A 17,266-nucleotide genomic window follows, 5' to 3' on the forward strand; every position below is an offset into this window, starting at 1 on the left:
GGGTGAATTCCAACTTCTACTTAAGTCTAGTAATGCATTGATGTCAATGGGAAACGAAGTGAAAATTCAATTTAAATGGCAGTTAGCATAAGCACCATGGAGAATGGATGCTTCTCATCACGCAATGTTGCCAGTAGCTAATAGCTATGTTTGAAATATGTTTACAAATTGGAGTTTAGATCGTTTAATTAGTAACATTGATGGTCAAATTGTGCCGTGGTTCCGCAGAGATACCGCGTGGCATCATGCTGGCTAATTGCATATTTGTGGAACGTTCACATCACAAGCCGAGAGGAGAAAGACAAGGCGTTTTCTTCGAACACACAGGCTGCAGATTCTGTGATGTTCAATTCAATTTCCTCCTCCATTCCTTTGATGGATAAAAATACCACCACCGTCACCACATTTTGAAGGAGGCCGCAGCATATTTTTCTGTGTCTGACAAATAATTGATACAAGTGCTTAGGTATGAACAGATTGACATTTGACAAAGTATTTGATCCTTCCTAGGCCCAGGTTGAATTGAAACACAATCTATTGATTTGTCCCTTTCAGAATGCATGTACTTTTTATTACCTTACCTTCCTTGTCTCTTACTTATGTCATTACCACTAACAGATCAAACTACATGATTAACTTTCTATTGAATGGATTTACCCCATCCAGCTAATAGCAGATCAGTGGCCTTGAAGAAAAGGAGACAAAGAGAAGCTATTTAAGACTATTATTATTTAATGGGTGCTTAAATTTGTACTATATTTGGAAATGTGTTTTTTGCCTATCCTCACCCTCAGGGTGAAGGGTCACGGCCAGGGTATTGGTTAAACTGTATCAGTTTACCCATTTTGTCACTCACTCATTGGCTTCCATTACCAATTAAAAGTCCTCTCCTAATCCAAGCTACTTTGTACTTCGAGAGGGAAACCGGCTAAACAGTCTCAGGCAAAACTGCACTGAAGATCGGTATCCTCTTGGATTTCTTTCCAAAATCCGGGATCAAAGCAATAGACCAGTAAGAGAGAGTTAATTTGGGATTCCATTTGTAGGGAGAGCGAGAGAGAGAAAGGAGAAAGAGAGAGAGAATGAGAGAATGAGAGAGATGGAATATGATGCAACTGAGGAGGCTTCAATTTGATTAAATTCATTTAAAAAAATCACCGTCATTTGTTTAGTGTTGGTTTGATTAATTGCAGCTCTTTGCCATCATTTTTTGCAGCTCTTTGCCATAATCCGAGAGCTTGTTATGACTAAACGACTAGGACGTGAGGACTAAGAAAAACTTGTTGATTTGCCAGTGGTCTATTCTCATCCTGACTGTGAGTTAAACCTGAGGGATATTCTGATGTGTATGTAATCATTGGAGATATACTGCAGATGCTTAGCAAGGCAAATGCATCTCTGTTTATGGTGGCACTTGGATAAAGTGAAGTAACGCTGCCTGTGATTTAAACCACCCAATCGCATAACATGTCAGTGTAGCACCAATGGAAATGCTTGGCCTATAATAAATCTCTCGCTTTCTCTTTCTTCCTCTCGGTTCTCTCTTTCTGTCCCTCTCTCTCTCTTGCTCTCTCCTCTCTCTCCACCATCTCTCTCCTTCTCCATTTCTCTCTGTCACTCTCTCTCTGTCTATCTCCACTCACTCACTCCCTCTCCCATCTCTCCCCTCTCTCTCTCAGTTCTGGGGACAGGGAGCTTTAAATTCGGGGCAGACCCATTCCAGTTCTCCATTCTTTGTGAGCAGTCACCCAGACCGATCACTGAACTCTTGCAGGGCTGGAGACAGCCAGAACCCGATAGCACCACCAATCTAATCTCCGGGGCCGGCCCCAGAACTGCAGTGGTGTAATCTGTAATCCATGACGACTGGCCTCCCTCCGTCTCCGAAGTTTAAATCAGCCCTGTGGCAACATGATGGAGTACTGATTGAGGTCTCGAGTGATTGGACTCGTGTGGTACGCTCGGTCGGGGGCATTTGAAGGCGCTAGTGAACATTCTGGTTTTTCTCCTATGGCATTGATTTATCACAACGTCTGAGACTGGCTGGCAGGAAAACGATACGGTTTCCTTCAAAAACAGGTGGTGGGTAAAAGTAGCTTTTGCCGAGAGGGGGGACGACTCTCCGAGGTGAACTCAACGTTTTCTCGTACTTGACATGGAATGTGTGAGACTCCTGATGGGTACTTTGGAACAGTGTTGGAGAAAACAGACAGATAACACACTGCTGTTTAATGAACAGAAACAAGGTCCTGTCAAAGGTATCTACTCACCCAAAGGACTTTAACATGTCAATCAAACGTCAAGCGGAAACACGGATTACTCCGCTAATCCCTGTCACTGTAGATCTTGTCTATTTCTCAATTGTCTAGAAACTCTGTCCTCTCCTTGCCTCCTGTCTTCTCCTTCATTGCACTGATCTGAGAGAACTGACCAGGTGAAAGACAGCCTTACGATGGGCTTGATTCCACCATATTGTTTTCACCTGTCAATTAATTTCAAATCAATGCAGAGGATGGAGCTAAACCCAAACAGGATAAATACAAATATTTGGTCTGATATATGATGTTATATTCTGTATACGGAGCAAACTTCCTCTTCCTGACTGATCCAACATGGACAGCTGGGAGGACCTGAGCCAAGCCCAAAATGCCCAGGAAGCAACACTTATTGAGTACAGGGATTCCTGCCAACACGACAGCAGAGCTCTTAGCTAACTAGCCTAGCAACATGTTGGGGAGTACAGGGATTCCTGCCAACACGACAGCAGAGCTCTTAGCTAACTAGCCTAGCAACATGTTGGGGAGTACAGGGATTCCTGCCAACACGACAGCAGAGCTCTTAGCTAACTAGCCTAGCAACATGTTGGGGAGTACAGGGATTCCTGCCAACACGACAGCAGAGCTCTTAGCTAACTAGCCTAGCAACATGTTGGGGAGTACAGGGATTCCTGCCAACACGACAGCAGAGCTCTTAGCTAACTAGCCTAGCAACATGTTGGGGAGTACAGGGATTCCTGCCAACACGACAGCAGAGCTCTTAGCTAACTAGCCTAGCAACATGTTGGGGCCTTAGCTGTCACAAATAATAGCAACCACAAAAGCATCAATTTCTGCCACTTTGTCTTGAGCCTCGTCTCTTGAGTTCCCTCCCAGCACAGTCTTGGTCTGGCTCTAAGTCTGAGTCGCTATGTCATTACCATAACTTGTTTTTCTCAAGCTAGGGTCTATGTGAGAATGCAATTACCATATTCTGTTTTTCTTTTCACCTCAAATGAGGAGCGAGGGATAAAGAGGAGAGTCAGCTGGCGGCGAGGCAGAATGTTAATCTGACACGATAAGTGGGCCACAGGCACTAAGGTTACTCAACTCAACACTAACACTCTCACCTAGGGGAGAAGGGAAGGGAACGAGGTCGACCACCATAACAGAGTGTCTGAAAGGAGGGCCTGATGCCAAACCTAAACCAAGTGAAGGTTATTGAGCTCAACACCCTCGCCTAGGGGAGAACGAAAGGGCAATAAGCGGGCCACCATTACAGTAGCCTGCTCCCAGGTCAGAATGTACTGTCTTGATAGCTTCTCTGGTCATTGTAGGACAACACAAACAGATCTGGGACCAGGCAACCATAACAGGGCATCCAATGGAAGGCCCAGTGCCAAACGGAAACAATAGAGCTCAACGTGAAGTAAATACCTTTGGACAGGGACCAGCAGTGTGACATTTTAGTTTCGTCTAAAAACGACAACATAAACAAACACCAAAAAATCTAGCATGATTATAGCATGAGTCATGACAAGTGATTAGCAAAAAAACAACAACAACAAAAGAGCTAAACAAAATGCATATGAGGTGAAAGGTTATGAAGGTGATGTGAAGTATAATGACGATGACATGAAAGCATTATAACCCCTCCCCCACACCCAGGCTTCCAGGTTAGTAGATTGACAGAGACGGAGCCAACATGCAGCCCAGCCTCTCTCTGTCTACTCTCTACATGTTGTGCGTAAGTAAGCCCGTTGTGTCACCCATCACACTTCCGCAGCCGAAGCAACAGCTGTACCATCATGTGTGCAGCAAGCCATGCAGTGTATCTCCCATTTGTCAGGCTGCTCGACACTTTCAGAGCTCCCTATTAATATCATTCACACATCTCTGCAGGATATAATTACACAGTATGGCAGCAGCCAATACTTCTCTGTTTCCATAAGAGTCAATATTTGTCCATAGGGCTAGATATTTTATTAAGGGTCAATATAATATCAGACGGTGGTATAATGTAATACTGTTGCACAAAATGTGTTCATTCTAATAAAACTAGGTATATTGAGGCTACAGTAGGCTCATTCTAGTAAAACGAGGTATATTGAGGCTACAGTAGGCTAATTCTAGTAAAACTAGGTATATTGAGGCTACAGTAGGCTCATTCTAGTAAAACGAGGTATATTGAGGCTACAGTAGGCTCATTCTAGTAAAACGCAGTATATTGAGGCTACAGTAGGCTCATTCTAGTAAAACGAGGTATATTGAGGCTACAGTAGGCTCATTCTAGTAAAACGAGGTATATTGAGACTACAGTAGGCTCATTCTAGTAAAACAAGGTATATTGAGGCTACAGTAGGCTCATTCTAGTAAAACGAGGTATATTGAGGCTACAGTAGGCTCATTCTAGTAAAACGCAGTATATTGAGGCTACAGTAGGCCAATTCTAGTAAAACGAGGTATATTGAGGCTACAGTAGGCTCATTCTAGTAAAACAAGGTATATTGAGGCTACAGTAGGCTAATTCTAGTAAAACTAGGTATATTGAGGCTACAGTAGGCTCATTCTAGTAAAACAAGGTATATTGAGTCTACTGTAGGCTCATTCTAGTAAAACGCAGTATATTGAGGCTACAGTAGGCTCATTCTAGTAAAACGCAGTATATTGAGGCTACAGTAGGCCAATTCTAGTAAAACAAGGTATATTGAGGCTACAGTAGGCTCATTCTAGTAAAACAAGGTATATTGAGGCTACAGTAGGCTAATTCTAGTAAAACTAGGTATATTGAGGCTACAGTAGGCTCATTCTAGTAAAACTAGGTATATTGAGGCTACAGTAGGCTCATTCTAGTAAAATGCAGTATATTGAGGCTACAGTAGGCTAATTCTAGTAAAACTAGGTATATTGAGGCTACAGTAGGCTCATTCTAGCAAAACAAGGTATATTTACAGTAGGCTCATTCTAGTAAAAATAGGTATATTGAGGCTACAGTAGGCTCATTCTGGCAAAACAAGGTATATTTACAGTAGGGGCATCCTCTGAATCCATGACTGGATTTACTCAACATGTCACCAAATTGATTCCCTGCACACCTGCATTTACATATACATGACATTTACTAAATATACACTCACAGCAATCATTTACAATTATCTGTTTACATGGCTACAAGCGTATAATGGGAATCTGCTCACTAGAGCCTTATTCACGGCTAGAATATCGTTCCCACAACACGGAAAACTCAACAGCAGCAGTGAAAATGTCAAGTGTATTTTTCACTTTGTGTGTGTGTACGTTCACATATGTGCCTATGAACAAGTGTGTGTTCCGTGTGCTCGTTGGTAGAGTGTGTGTTTCAGAGCCCTTAGTTACTATATGTCTTCTGTACAGCACTTTGTGACATTTGCTGATGTAAAAAAGGGCTTTATAAATACATTTGATTGATTCTAGACGGGTGTTTAATCCTCTTTCTACATCCTAATTGTGGTTAGATCCCAGCAGCTACACCCTGGTAACCCACGGCAACCCTGGTTGCCCCCGGTAACCCTAACCCAGCAGCGGGCACGGTAGAGTTGGCACTACTCACGTTGGCAGTGGCCCCAGGAGCGCCGGGTCCATCCCCAGCAGCAGTCGATGCGGGCGCCGTAGCGACACAGCCCATTGGACGAGGCCATCTGCCGAGGCCACCTGTCAGGAGACAGCTCTATCAGTTCACAGCCAATTAAAATGGACGAATTTAAAAGCCAGCAGGGTCTGTTGGTTCTTGCCCACCAAGTCAGGGGAGAGAGGGGGAGAGAGAGAGAGAGAGAGAGAGAGAGAGAGAGAGAGAGAGAGAGAGAGAGAGAGAGAGAGAGAGAGAGAGAGAGAGAGAGAGAGAGAGAGAGAGAGAGACTCATTCAAAACAAAGCCCAAGGCACTGACTGGCAGACTGAATATGTGTTTGTTCATTCTTTACCCAGCACATAATTAAATGTTATTTGTTTTCCAAATGCGAAGCTACTCCCATGTCCCTCAGAATGTGTAAGGAAAGTAAACAAACTTATCTGTGAGCGAGCTGGCACAAAAACTCAGGACATTTCCCAATCAGCATGTTGGCATTTATTGCACAGGGGAGCCATGTTGGTTGGTGTGATGTCAGAGCTGAAGACTTATGGGTGAGACTACAGAAGAACAGGACCCAATGTAACTAATACGACAAGCTTCTCTCCACTTCAGTGATCACTGACACTTTAATCTGTGGGGCCAGGCAGAGACTCCCATAGCTCAGAATGAAGGTGTGTGTGTGTGTGTGTGTGTGTGTGTGTGTGTGTGTGTTTAGAGATTAGACTGTGGTGAGTTATCATTGTGACGTTCATAATGTGATCCCCCCACATCTTCAGACTGGGGTGTATTCAGTGATGTGAAATGTTCTGAACATCGCAGATAGAAATAAAAGGAATAGACCTGACACAATGGCATGACAGACAGTCCTATCTGCTCTGCACAACACAGTTCAATCTGAACGTCACAGTTGAACAAGCTCCTGCTCTGAGTGCAAAAACCAAATGAGGTAGAGGCGTCATGAGCATCGACTGTCTGTGTGCCAACGTCCAAATGAAACATTATCAGAAGCAGAATGTCAGAATGTCATTTGCTATTAAAGAAAGTGGGGAAGGATAATGCCATCTTTCAGAAATAGGAAAGAGAACATGAGGCTAGAGCCGTTTTCATCCTGGCAATGGGCAAATACCTTATGACAGTTCTTGTAGGAAAACCAGCCTAAATTATGTTTCTGTGAACTGACTGTTCTGTTCTATTTCAGAGAAATAGCTTCTTGGCAGAGTAGAGTAGGATTACTTATTTATCTGTAGCGGAAGCACAGCACAACATATTTTCAACAGGAAATAGAGAAAGATTAAGCCCATTTAAGGATGCCTCGGATGGGGACAACGATCAGAGCATGGTTGTGTTCTGTGACGTTAGCTAAATGAATCAGAGACAGTAGAAATAGAACGAACAGAGCTGACGGAATTCTAAATTCTATATGACACAGAATAATCTCCGTTCTAGACAATTAATTTATATCTGAACGTTTTGTAACGACAGAGAGATCAAGGTTCTGATGCTTGTTATCGAAACGAAGTAGTCAAAGGTGTCTTGAAAAAAACACTTGGCAGAAGGGGGCATCTTGCCTTGCTCTATCGTGCCTCAGCATTGAGGGCTGAGGAGACTGAGATTGACGTGGTTGTGCATGCGGGACATGTCCTACCCTCCTGCTATCCCATCCAGTTAGCCTCCATTGCCAAAACTCTGGAAATGCTAATGTCTGCCCCCGCTGCCAATCACTTCACAGGAGAGAAAGTCTGATGGAAGATGCTAAGTGGAAATGGCAGGACCAGGGAAAATGTTTGTACGCAGCATGGCTGGCAAAGAGAAAGAGAGAAAGAGTGAGAGAGAGAGAGAGAGCGAGAGAGAGAGAGAGAGAGAGAGAATCAGGAGCCCTGAGCACAATCCAATAGGAGACACATTGGGAATGTTAAGGAGAGAAATAGAGAGAGGAGGAGAGAAGAGAAGAGGAGAAGGGAGGAGAAGATAAAGAAGCAGAGGAGAGGGCTCTGGAATTGATTGCCAAACATGATTGTGAATTGGGGGCCGAGAGTTACCGCGCACACACAGCAGGACCACTGACCAGATGGAGCCACAGGTCACACACACACACTGAGCACCTGGTCAGATACAGGGATATAGTCCCATTGCCACAGCTTGCACTGAAAACACATAAACCCTCTGCTGATGGCTAATAGCATGCCTTGCTAATAACTATCAATATTGAATGTGGATCAACGGGTGAAAAACATCATTAAAATAGCTGATTAACACATAATAACGAGGAGGAAGAGTTGCTGCAAATTGGTTCATCATCGTTTTACTAATTTAAACATAACTCCTTGGCTGTTATTATTCAGGGGTAATTTTTATCCACCAGCGTAAAACTAATAGAGCCTAAAAGTGCTATGATATTGCGGGCATAGCCTCGCCAACTGAGTGGGAGGATGATAATTGGTTTGCCTGAAGCGTTTTTGCAACACAAAAAAGTGGCAGTGTAGTCGACCCTGTGCGGCGGGCAGGCAGGGCGGCAATGCCAACGAACAGGCGATGATGCAAATGAACTTTGAGAGGCACCTCATAAAGAGACGTGTGATGCCACGCCAGTGGAACAGGAGGTGAGGGAGGGAGGGAGGGAGGGGGAGAGAGAGAGAGAGAGAGAGAAAGAGAGAGAGAGAAAGCGCTCTCTGTCACTGTCTCTCTCTCTCTTTCCATCTCTATCACTCTCTCCCTCCATCTCTACCACTCTCTCCCTCCATCTCTTTCCCTCTCTGCCTCCACCTCTACCACTCTCTCCCCCATCTCTCTCTTTCCCTCCATCTCTCTCTTTCCCTCCATCTCTACCACTCTCTCCCTCCATTATCTACCATTGTCTCCCTCCATCTCTCTCTTTCCCTCCATCTCTACCACTCTCTCCCACCATCTCTACCACTCTCTCCCTCCATTATCTACCACTGTCTCCCTCCATCTCTCTCTTTCCCTCCATCTCTACCACTCTCTCCCACCATCTCTACCACTCTCTCCCTCCATCTCTTTCCCTCTCTGCCTCCACCTCTACCACTCTCTGCCCCATCTCTCTCTTTCCCTCCATCTCTACCACTCTCTCCCTCCATCTCCTTTCATCTCTACCACTCTCTCCCACCATCTCTACCACTCTCTCCCTCCATCTCTCTCCCTCCATCTCTACCACTCTCTCCCTCCATCTCTTTCCCTCTCTGCCTCCATCTCTACCACTCTCTCCCTCCATCTCCTTTCATCTCTACCACTCTCTCCCACCATCTCTACCACTCTCTCCCTCCATCTCTCTCTTTCCCTCCATCTCTACCACTCTCTCCCTCCATTATCTACCACTCTCTCCCTCCATCTCTACTACTCTCTCCCTCCATTATCTACCACTGTCTCCCTCCATCTCTCTTTCCCTCCATCTCTACCACTCTCTCCCTCCATCTCCTTTCATCTCTATCACTCTCTCCCTCCATTATCTACCACTCTCTCTCTCCATCTATACCACTCTCTCTCTCCATCTATACCACTCTCTCTCTCCATCTATACCACTCTCTCCCTCCATCTATACCACTCTCTCTCTCCATCTATACCACTCTCTCCCTCCATGTATACCACGCTCTCCCTCCATCTCTTTCTCTCCCTCCATCTCTACCACTCTCTCCCTCCATCTCTACCACTCTCTCCCTCCATCTCTACCACTCTCTCCCTCCATCTCTACCACTCTCTCTCTCTCCATCTATACCACTCTCTCCCTCCATCTATACCACTCTCTCCCTCCATCTCTACCACTCTCTCCCTCCATCTCTACCACTCTCTCCCTCCATCTCTTTCCCTCTCTGCCTCCACCTCTACCACTCTCTGCCCCATCTCTCTCTTTCCCTCCATCTCTACCACTCTCTCCCTCCATCTCCTTTCATCTCTACCACTCTCTCCCACCATCTCTACCACTCTCTCCCTCCATCTCTCTCCCTCCATCTCTACCACTCTCTCCCTCCATCTCTTTCCCTCTCTGCCTCCATCTCTACCACTCTCTCCCTCCATCTCCTTTAATCTCTACCACTCTCTCCCACCATCTCTACCACTCTCTCCCTCCATCTCTCTCTTTCCCTCCATCTCTACCACTCTCTCCCTCCATTATCTACCACTCTCTCCCTCCATCTCTACCACTCTCTCCCTCCATTATCTACCACTGTCTCCCTCCATCTCTCTTTCCCTCCATCTCTACCACTCTCTCCCTCCATCTCCTTTCATCTCTACCACTCTCTCCCTCCATTATCTACCACTCTCTCTCTCCATCTATACCACTCTCTCTCTCCATCTATACCACTCTCTCTCTCCATCTATACCACTCTCTCCCTCCATCTATACCACTCTCTCTCTCCATCTATACCACTCTCTCCCTCCATGTATACCACGCTCTCCCTCCATCTCTTTCTCTCCCTCCATCTCTACCACTCTCTCCCTCCATCTCTACCACTCTCTCTCTCCATCTCTACCACTCTCTCCCTCCATCTCTACCACTCTCTCCCTCCATCTCTACCACTCTCTCCCTCCATCTCTACCACTCTCTCCCTCCATCTCTACCACTCTCTCCCTCCATCTCTACCACTCTCTCCCTCCATCTCTACCACTCTCTCCCTCCATCTCTACCACTCTCTCTCTCTCCATCTATACCACTCTCTCCCTCCATCTATACCACTCTCTCCCTCCATCTCTACCACTCTCTCCCTCCATCTCTACCACTCTCTCCCTCCATCTCTCTCTTTCCCTCTCTCCCTCCACCTCTACCACTCTCTCCCTCCATCTCTCTCTTTCCCTCCATCTCTACCACTCTCTCCCTCCATCTCTACCACTCTCCCTCCATCTCTACCACTCTCTCCCTCCATCTATACCACTCTCTCCCTCCATCTCTTTCTCTCACTCCATCAGTCATAAAACTGAGCGTAGCCCTCGGCTGTTGGAACACGGCAGAATCATGCACACAACTGTGCTGTTATAACACGATTTATCAAAGTAGAACTGAATTATGACTGGGTCAGTTATACACTACGGTATGTTGGAGTGATGTCCCATCAAATTCTCCATGTAAAATTCATATTGTGTTATTACTGTAATCATTCTGAACACGGTGCGCTGTAGAATAATTGCGTTGACGGCAGATCAGATAGATGTATGTCTTTATCCTTCTTTATCCATGTCTATGTCTGACCTTCTGTGTATGAATAATACTACATTGCAGTAAGCTGTGAAGGAACTGAAGCACAGAATTATCACGTTTGACATTCCATTGGTGCCTCATCAGGAAAACAAACCTTCACAACAGACGTTGCGGGAAAGGATCCATGTTAGTCCATCATCTAGCCCAGGATGTGTGTGTGTGAGATAGGCCAATCTCTGCTATTTGACAATGAATAGGATGACATATTGCTCATATAGCAGCACCCGGCACTTAAGTGGCACTAAGAGACATTATTATATGGCATGATAATAATCTGTCTTAAAAGTGTCCCTCAGAATGATGAGAGTAATAATAACAATCTATGGCTGCAATGTTGCTTGACAGTGACACTCTCTCTCTCACACACACACACACACCCACACACACACACAACCTTTGCATACACATTTAATCTAAATACCTGAGGACAAGTAGCACACTCATGTTAAAGAGAGCATCGCTTCATAAATGTTCATGAAAGTGGTTCGCTTCTATTCTGAAAACGACTAGTACCACACACTTCTGTAAGCACCGGTTGACATGTAGCCTTTTTCACTAGTCCTGCTGAATGACTTTGACCAATGTCCAGGAAAATGGCTTGCTCTCTCTGTATACACTTATTCACGTATTTTAACATCAACCCTGGGGGACAAAATAAGGTCTGTCTATCTTTGAAGGTCTAATGTTGTTAGAATATACTAAGGATGTTTGGAAGGAGAGTGAGGACATGGTTTGGAGCAGTAACTTGGAGAGAGGAGGATTGGAATGTATTGGCTGTGTCTGGGGAAAAGCAATGTGGCGACATCATCATAGAGAAATAGCCTCCATGAGTAGTGGCTATTTAAAGGGGGAATCTGGATTTTCTCCAACTAGGATAAAATATCTCATCCTAGCTGTTCAATGGTTTGATTAATGGTCTGAAATACAAACTCAGGATTGTGGCTTTAAAAAAAAGCGAACTAGTCGTTTAAATGTTATCTGATGTGTAGTCTTTCATCGAGGCAAAGTGTTGTGACCTTACCTCAGATAGCCCATTTCCTGATTACAATACAGAATCACTTATAGACCACATCACAACAAGATTGGCCTAGCGCCATTTTTCATCCTTGGACTAAACATTACTGACAACAATGTTGATGAGTAATGAAAACCCCTCAACAGGGAATTACAGGTATAGTTAATCTGTAATTAATCAGGCCTGTTTTGAGCCAATTTACCACTAGGACAAAACGACCTTGCTGTGGCTGGCCAGTGAGCGGTGACGCCCCCCTCAGTTGCTAGCTTAGCCCATTAGCTCTCTCCTCCAAACAGCTAGTTCAGATAATAAATTACTTTCCTCCACAGTGTTCTCACGGGACCCTCTCCCTATGAATTTAGATTGAAGTCAGCAGGCCAGGTTTATAACCGGGGAAATAGACCAATAATGACCCGCGTGACAAGCCGCGCTCCATCAGAGGGTGACGCTAAGTACGTATGCTGCTCGTTTAATGTAAATTATCATTATGGGTTGGGCAGGGAAGGGCATCATGGGGAAATATCAGCACAACTCACCAGACTGGGACCGTGGCCCTGTCACAACACATTAACATTACCTAACATTAGACACTGTGACCAAGAACCTGGAGTAAACATCCACAAACACATACAATCACTCACACACTCTCACCTTCACACACACGCCCCAACCCGTGTTTAACGACAGACAGGTAGGAAAGTTCAGCCCTATCAATCCCTAATAAATATTCTATTGACTCTGAAACCTTATTTGTGTAAGGTATCGGTGAGGGATGGATTGTGCTTAGGGCTCAGTCTGTCTGACAACAATAAATGGGGGTGAAAAACCAAATTAAAATGCTCGACTGCAATCACTGTTGGAGTAATATCATGTCTTAGAAATACTCTACAACTCTGTCTCACGGAGTCTAATCCAATTATAGTGTGAGACCTGAAACTCTATCCTATGGAGATACAGAATAAAGGTTGTCTTCAATGCACCATAGGACCAGCACTCAGATTGAGGATCCAATCCGAAATGCCACCCTATTGCCTATATAATGCACTACTTTGGACCAGGGCCCATTGGGAACTCCACAGGGAATAGGGTGCCATATAGGATGCAAACCTAGCCTTCAGTTCCTCAGTCTACTGTATCACTCTCCCAAAGGAAACAGCCTTTATGATGATGAATACTGCAAGGCAAGTGCATTGGAGCCAGTCCAGTGAAAGTGAACCTGTCTTATTAATAAACAAGCTTGGAAACGTATCCTGAAGGAATACATATCTGGAATACCAGAGGGCTTACTGTGTATATAGGTAGAAAAAAGTATATAGGTCGTTTTATGTACAATGACCTAAAATGGAATTCGTCAGTATGATGTTTTTATTACTGCTTATTAAGAGCTGTATAACATTCCTTTTATGGAGAGAGACAAAAAATCACAGCTGCACCAGATAAGGTAGATGTAGATTTCAATCTCAGGAACATTCTTTAGATTGGGCACTTTTCTCCTTTCCAAATACTTCACCGGATTCGTGTTTGGACATGACCCACCCGGCAAGGTAGGTGCTGTCACCGTGATATCAGCTCATTGAGAGGGAAATCCAAGCAACTGACTTTGCAAAGAAAGTAGGCTGCTGGCTACTCTGTTTTTGCAAATGTAGGCCTAAACAGCGAAACACTGTGTATTACCAAAGATGGTTAAGAAACTCTGTGGTATTCGGCCTACGTACTAACATAGACCTAGTAGATCCACATAAAGAATGCCAAACAAAAAGCACCAGCAAAAACATTACAAACATATATTAATGTTAATTTCATATATATAAAAGTACACCATTCATTCGAGATAAACAACTATGTTATTATTTATGAAAATAAGGGAGAAGAAAATAGATTACACTGGTATAGGTCTATTCCTTCCACTGTACGTCAAGTGCGACTATACATCCCGAATCATTTCAGCACATCAGCAACGTTTCAGTCTATGCATTGCAAACTCATATGTTCACTATGTGGAAGTCGCGTTCATGGATTTAGGAATCAATAGCATCTCCGTGGTCACATTAACCTCTTTAAAAACTCGCTCAGAGTTTATGAGAGCAACACCTTCTCCACATTCCACAATCACCAACGCAATTTGAACACTTTCAAAAACAACAATTGCTATAATTATTTTTTTAGACAAAAGATAATGAATTGTAGCCTATTGAACAAGATGTATATATGTGTGCGCTTACCTGCCGTCATTCTCAGCACTTGCCCCTAAACAGAAACCGTACAACACCATCAACTTTATCCATAATTCCATGGTTAGGGGAATGAGCGCACACCGCGCTTGCACTCCTAAAATCCAAGTGAAACGTCGGACTGTACACTGCAGTGTTCAATCGTTAAAACGAAACGAAACAGTGGAGATTTGTACCCTCCCAACGTTAAACACGCACTGGCATGAGAGGAGATTCGCTGTTGTCCTTCAAACGGACCCCGATCCTTTAAAATGTTTCGGAGGTGCAGCAAAGGCAGGGGGAGAAACCAGCCCGTTTCTTCCTCGAGAAGTGACCCAGCGCGTGTGGAGCGGAGTGCACTCTACTGGTGTTAAATGGACCCCGCAGGTTCCTTCTCTCTCCGCACAAGTTCACTGGGCTGCTACCCAATGAAAACGCATCAGCGCAGTCGGAGCGCGCACTGCTCGTCAGCAAGACTGTTGTGAATACACTTTGTCGTGGTATAGTGCTGTGCCACTTTGCGCAGTGGTAGGCTGGAAATCCATAGATAAAAAAATCAAATAAAAATTCAAATTAGCGACGGTCTATTTATTCATTAATTTGGGAGTCCCATTGAGACCAGGATCTCTTTCACGAGGGAGGCTTTCCATGTGTGATATAGGTTGCACTCACGCACTGTCTGTGCATACTTTGGATGGCTTAATTAATTGCATAGCCTGCTCAGACACGCAGTACCATCGCCCACCCAGTAATGAGGAGTTCTAGCCTCCTGCCTACACACCATGTACAGATTTTACAGTACAAAACGTACTTTAGGACTAACTTCTGAGGGAACCCAAAGGTATCATATTTGCCCATAAATACACAGATTGTGCTTTAGCGGATAAACGTTAAAAAGGTCTCAGATAATAAATCACTGCAAATCCACCCGTCCTTCAGTGACATCATCCCTGAATTGAACTCCCAGGCTAGATATTTGGCTCAACATTATAAATGTATTTATAAAGATCTATACACAATAACCCATAATGACAAAGGCAAAACAGGTTTTTATACATTTTCTACAATGTAGAATAATAGTGAAGACATCACACTATGAAATAAGACATACAGAATCATGTAGTAACCAAAAGTGTCAAATCAAAATCTATTTTATATTTGAAATTTTTCAAAGCAGGTACTCTTTGCCTTGATGACAGCTTTGCACACTCTTTGTATTCTCTCACCCAGTTTCATGAGGTAGTCACCTGGAATACATTTCAATTAACAGGTGTGCCTTGTTAAAAGTTAATTTGTGGAATTTCTATCCTTCCTAATACGTTTGAGCCAATCAGTTGTGTAGTGACAAGGTAGGGGTGGTATACAGAAGACAGCCCTATTTAGTAAAATACCAAGTCCATATTATGGCAAGAACAGCTCAAATAAGCAAAGAAAAATGACAGTCCATCATATAATGGAATAATTTTGCACGTCCAATTTTTCAGTTTTTGATTTGTTAAAAAAGTTTGAAATATCCAATAAATGACGTTCCACTTCATGATTGTGTCCCACTTGTTGTTGATTCTTCACAAAAAAATACAGTTTTATATCTTTATGTTTGAAGCCTGAAATGTGGCAAAAGATCGCAAAGTTCAAGGGGGCCGAATACTTTCGCAAGGCACTGTACATGGTAGTATTGCTGCAAAGAACCCACTTATAAAGGACACCAATAAGAAGAAGAGACTTGCTTGGGCCAAGAAACACGAGCAATGGACATTAGACCGGTGGAAATTTGTCCTTTGGTCTGGAGTCCAAAATTGAGATTTTTGGTTCCAACCGCCATGTCTTTGTGAGACGCAGAGTAGGTAAATGGATGAGCTCCGCATGTATATTTCACACCGTAAAGCATGGAGGAGGAGGTGGTATGGTGTGGGGGTGCTTTGCTGGTGACACAGTCTGTGATTTATTTAGAATTCAAGGCACACTTAACCAGCATAGCTGCCACAGCATTCTGCAGCAATACGCCATCCCATCAGGTTTGGGCTTAGTGAGACTTTTAGGGTTGCACATTTAGGGGAATATTCAGAGGTGAGGACTTTCCGTGGGAATTAACAGGAATATATGCAAATTAATACCATTTAAATGTAGATGTTTTTTGCATTGGATATATTTACCATATATGGAGACAGAAACAAAAATTTTACCTCATCATAAGTAGACATAATTGCAAATGATTAAATCCTTCCAATAGAAAAAAAAGAAAAAAAAATTAGTTACGAATTTAACTAATGAAATGAGTTGACTCTTCACATGGGATGATTTCACTAAACAACAAAAGAAAGGGAAAAGTGAATGATCCCCAATGATCCATCGCATCTCCCAAAAACATTTAACATCTGTAAAATGAGTATAGAAACTAAAGCTTTGGTTGTCTCCCTCTCAGGCTTCCATGTCTTCTCCCTGGACCTCCTCAATGTCCACCTCTTGAACATCAGACTCTGAGGCCTCATCTTCACTGTCACTTTCCAACCTTGTTGAGGATGGCTCGTTGTCAGGCTCAAAAAGCCTCAAATTTGCCTGGATGGACAACAATTTTTGAACCCCTGTATTGGTCAGCCTGTTGCATGCTTTGGTGTGTGTGTTCCCAAACAAGGACCAGTTGCGCTCTGAGGCGGCCTATGTTGGTGGGATTTGGAGGATGATGGAGGCAACAGGGGAAAGAGCCTCAGATCCACAAATTCCCTTCCACCAGGTGGCTGATGAGATATGTTGGCACAACTGCAATATTGCATCTCCATCCCAAAGCCCTTGCTTGGAAGTGTACTACCAAGAACCTTGTCCTCATCCAGGCCAAGGTGGCGAGACACGGTAAAAATGGCTTAAGGATAACAAAGTCAAGGTATTGGAGTGGCCATCACAAAGCCCTGACCTCAATCCTATAGAACATTTGTGGGCAGAACTGAAAAAGCGTGTGTCGAGCAAGGAGGCCCACAAA

General features: G+C 44.0%; 1 protein-coding gene across 1 annotated transcript in view; it reads right to left on the reverse strand.

Moving 5' to 3' along the window:
• The window catches only part of LOC139419114 (nephronectin a), a 59,966-nt gene extending 45,325 nt beyond the window's left edge, over positions 1-14,641 (reverse strand). The window contains exons 1-2 of the mRNA XM_071169048.1: positions 14,305-14,641; positions 5,845-5,945 (exon numbers count right to left, since the gene is read on the reverse strand). Coding sequence (XP_071025149.1) covers positions 5,845-5,945; positions 14,305-14,375 — 172 coding nt within the window. The 5' untranslated portion in view covers positions 14,376-14,641. The remainder of the gene's footprint in view (positions 1-5,844; positions 5,946-14,304) is intronic.
• Between the last annotated feature and the right edge of the window lie 2,625 nt (positions 14,642-17,266).

This window comes from Oncorhynchus clarkii, chromosome 10 (genome assembly GCF_045791955.1).
Source record: "Oncorhynchus clarkii lewisi isolate Uvic-CL-2024 chromosome 10, UVic_Ocla_1.0, whole genome shotgun sequence".
Taxonomy (NCBI): domain Eukaryota; kingdom Metazoa; phylum Chordata; class Actinopteri; order Salmoniformes; family Salmonidae; genus Oncorhynchus; species Oncorhynchus clarkii.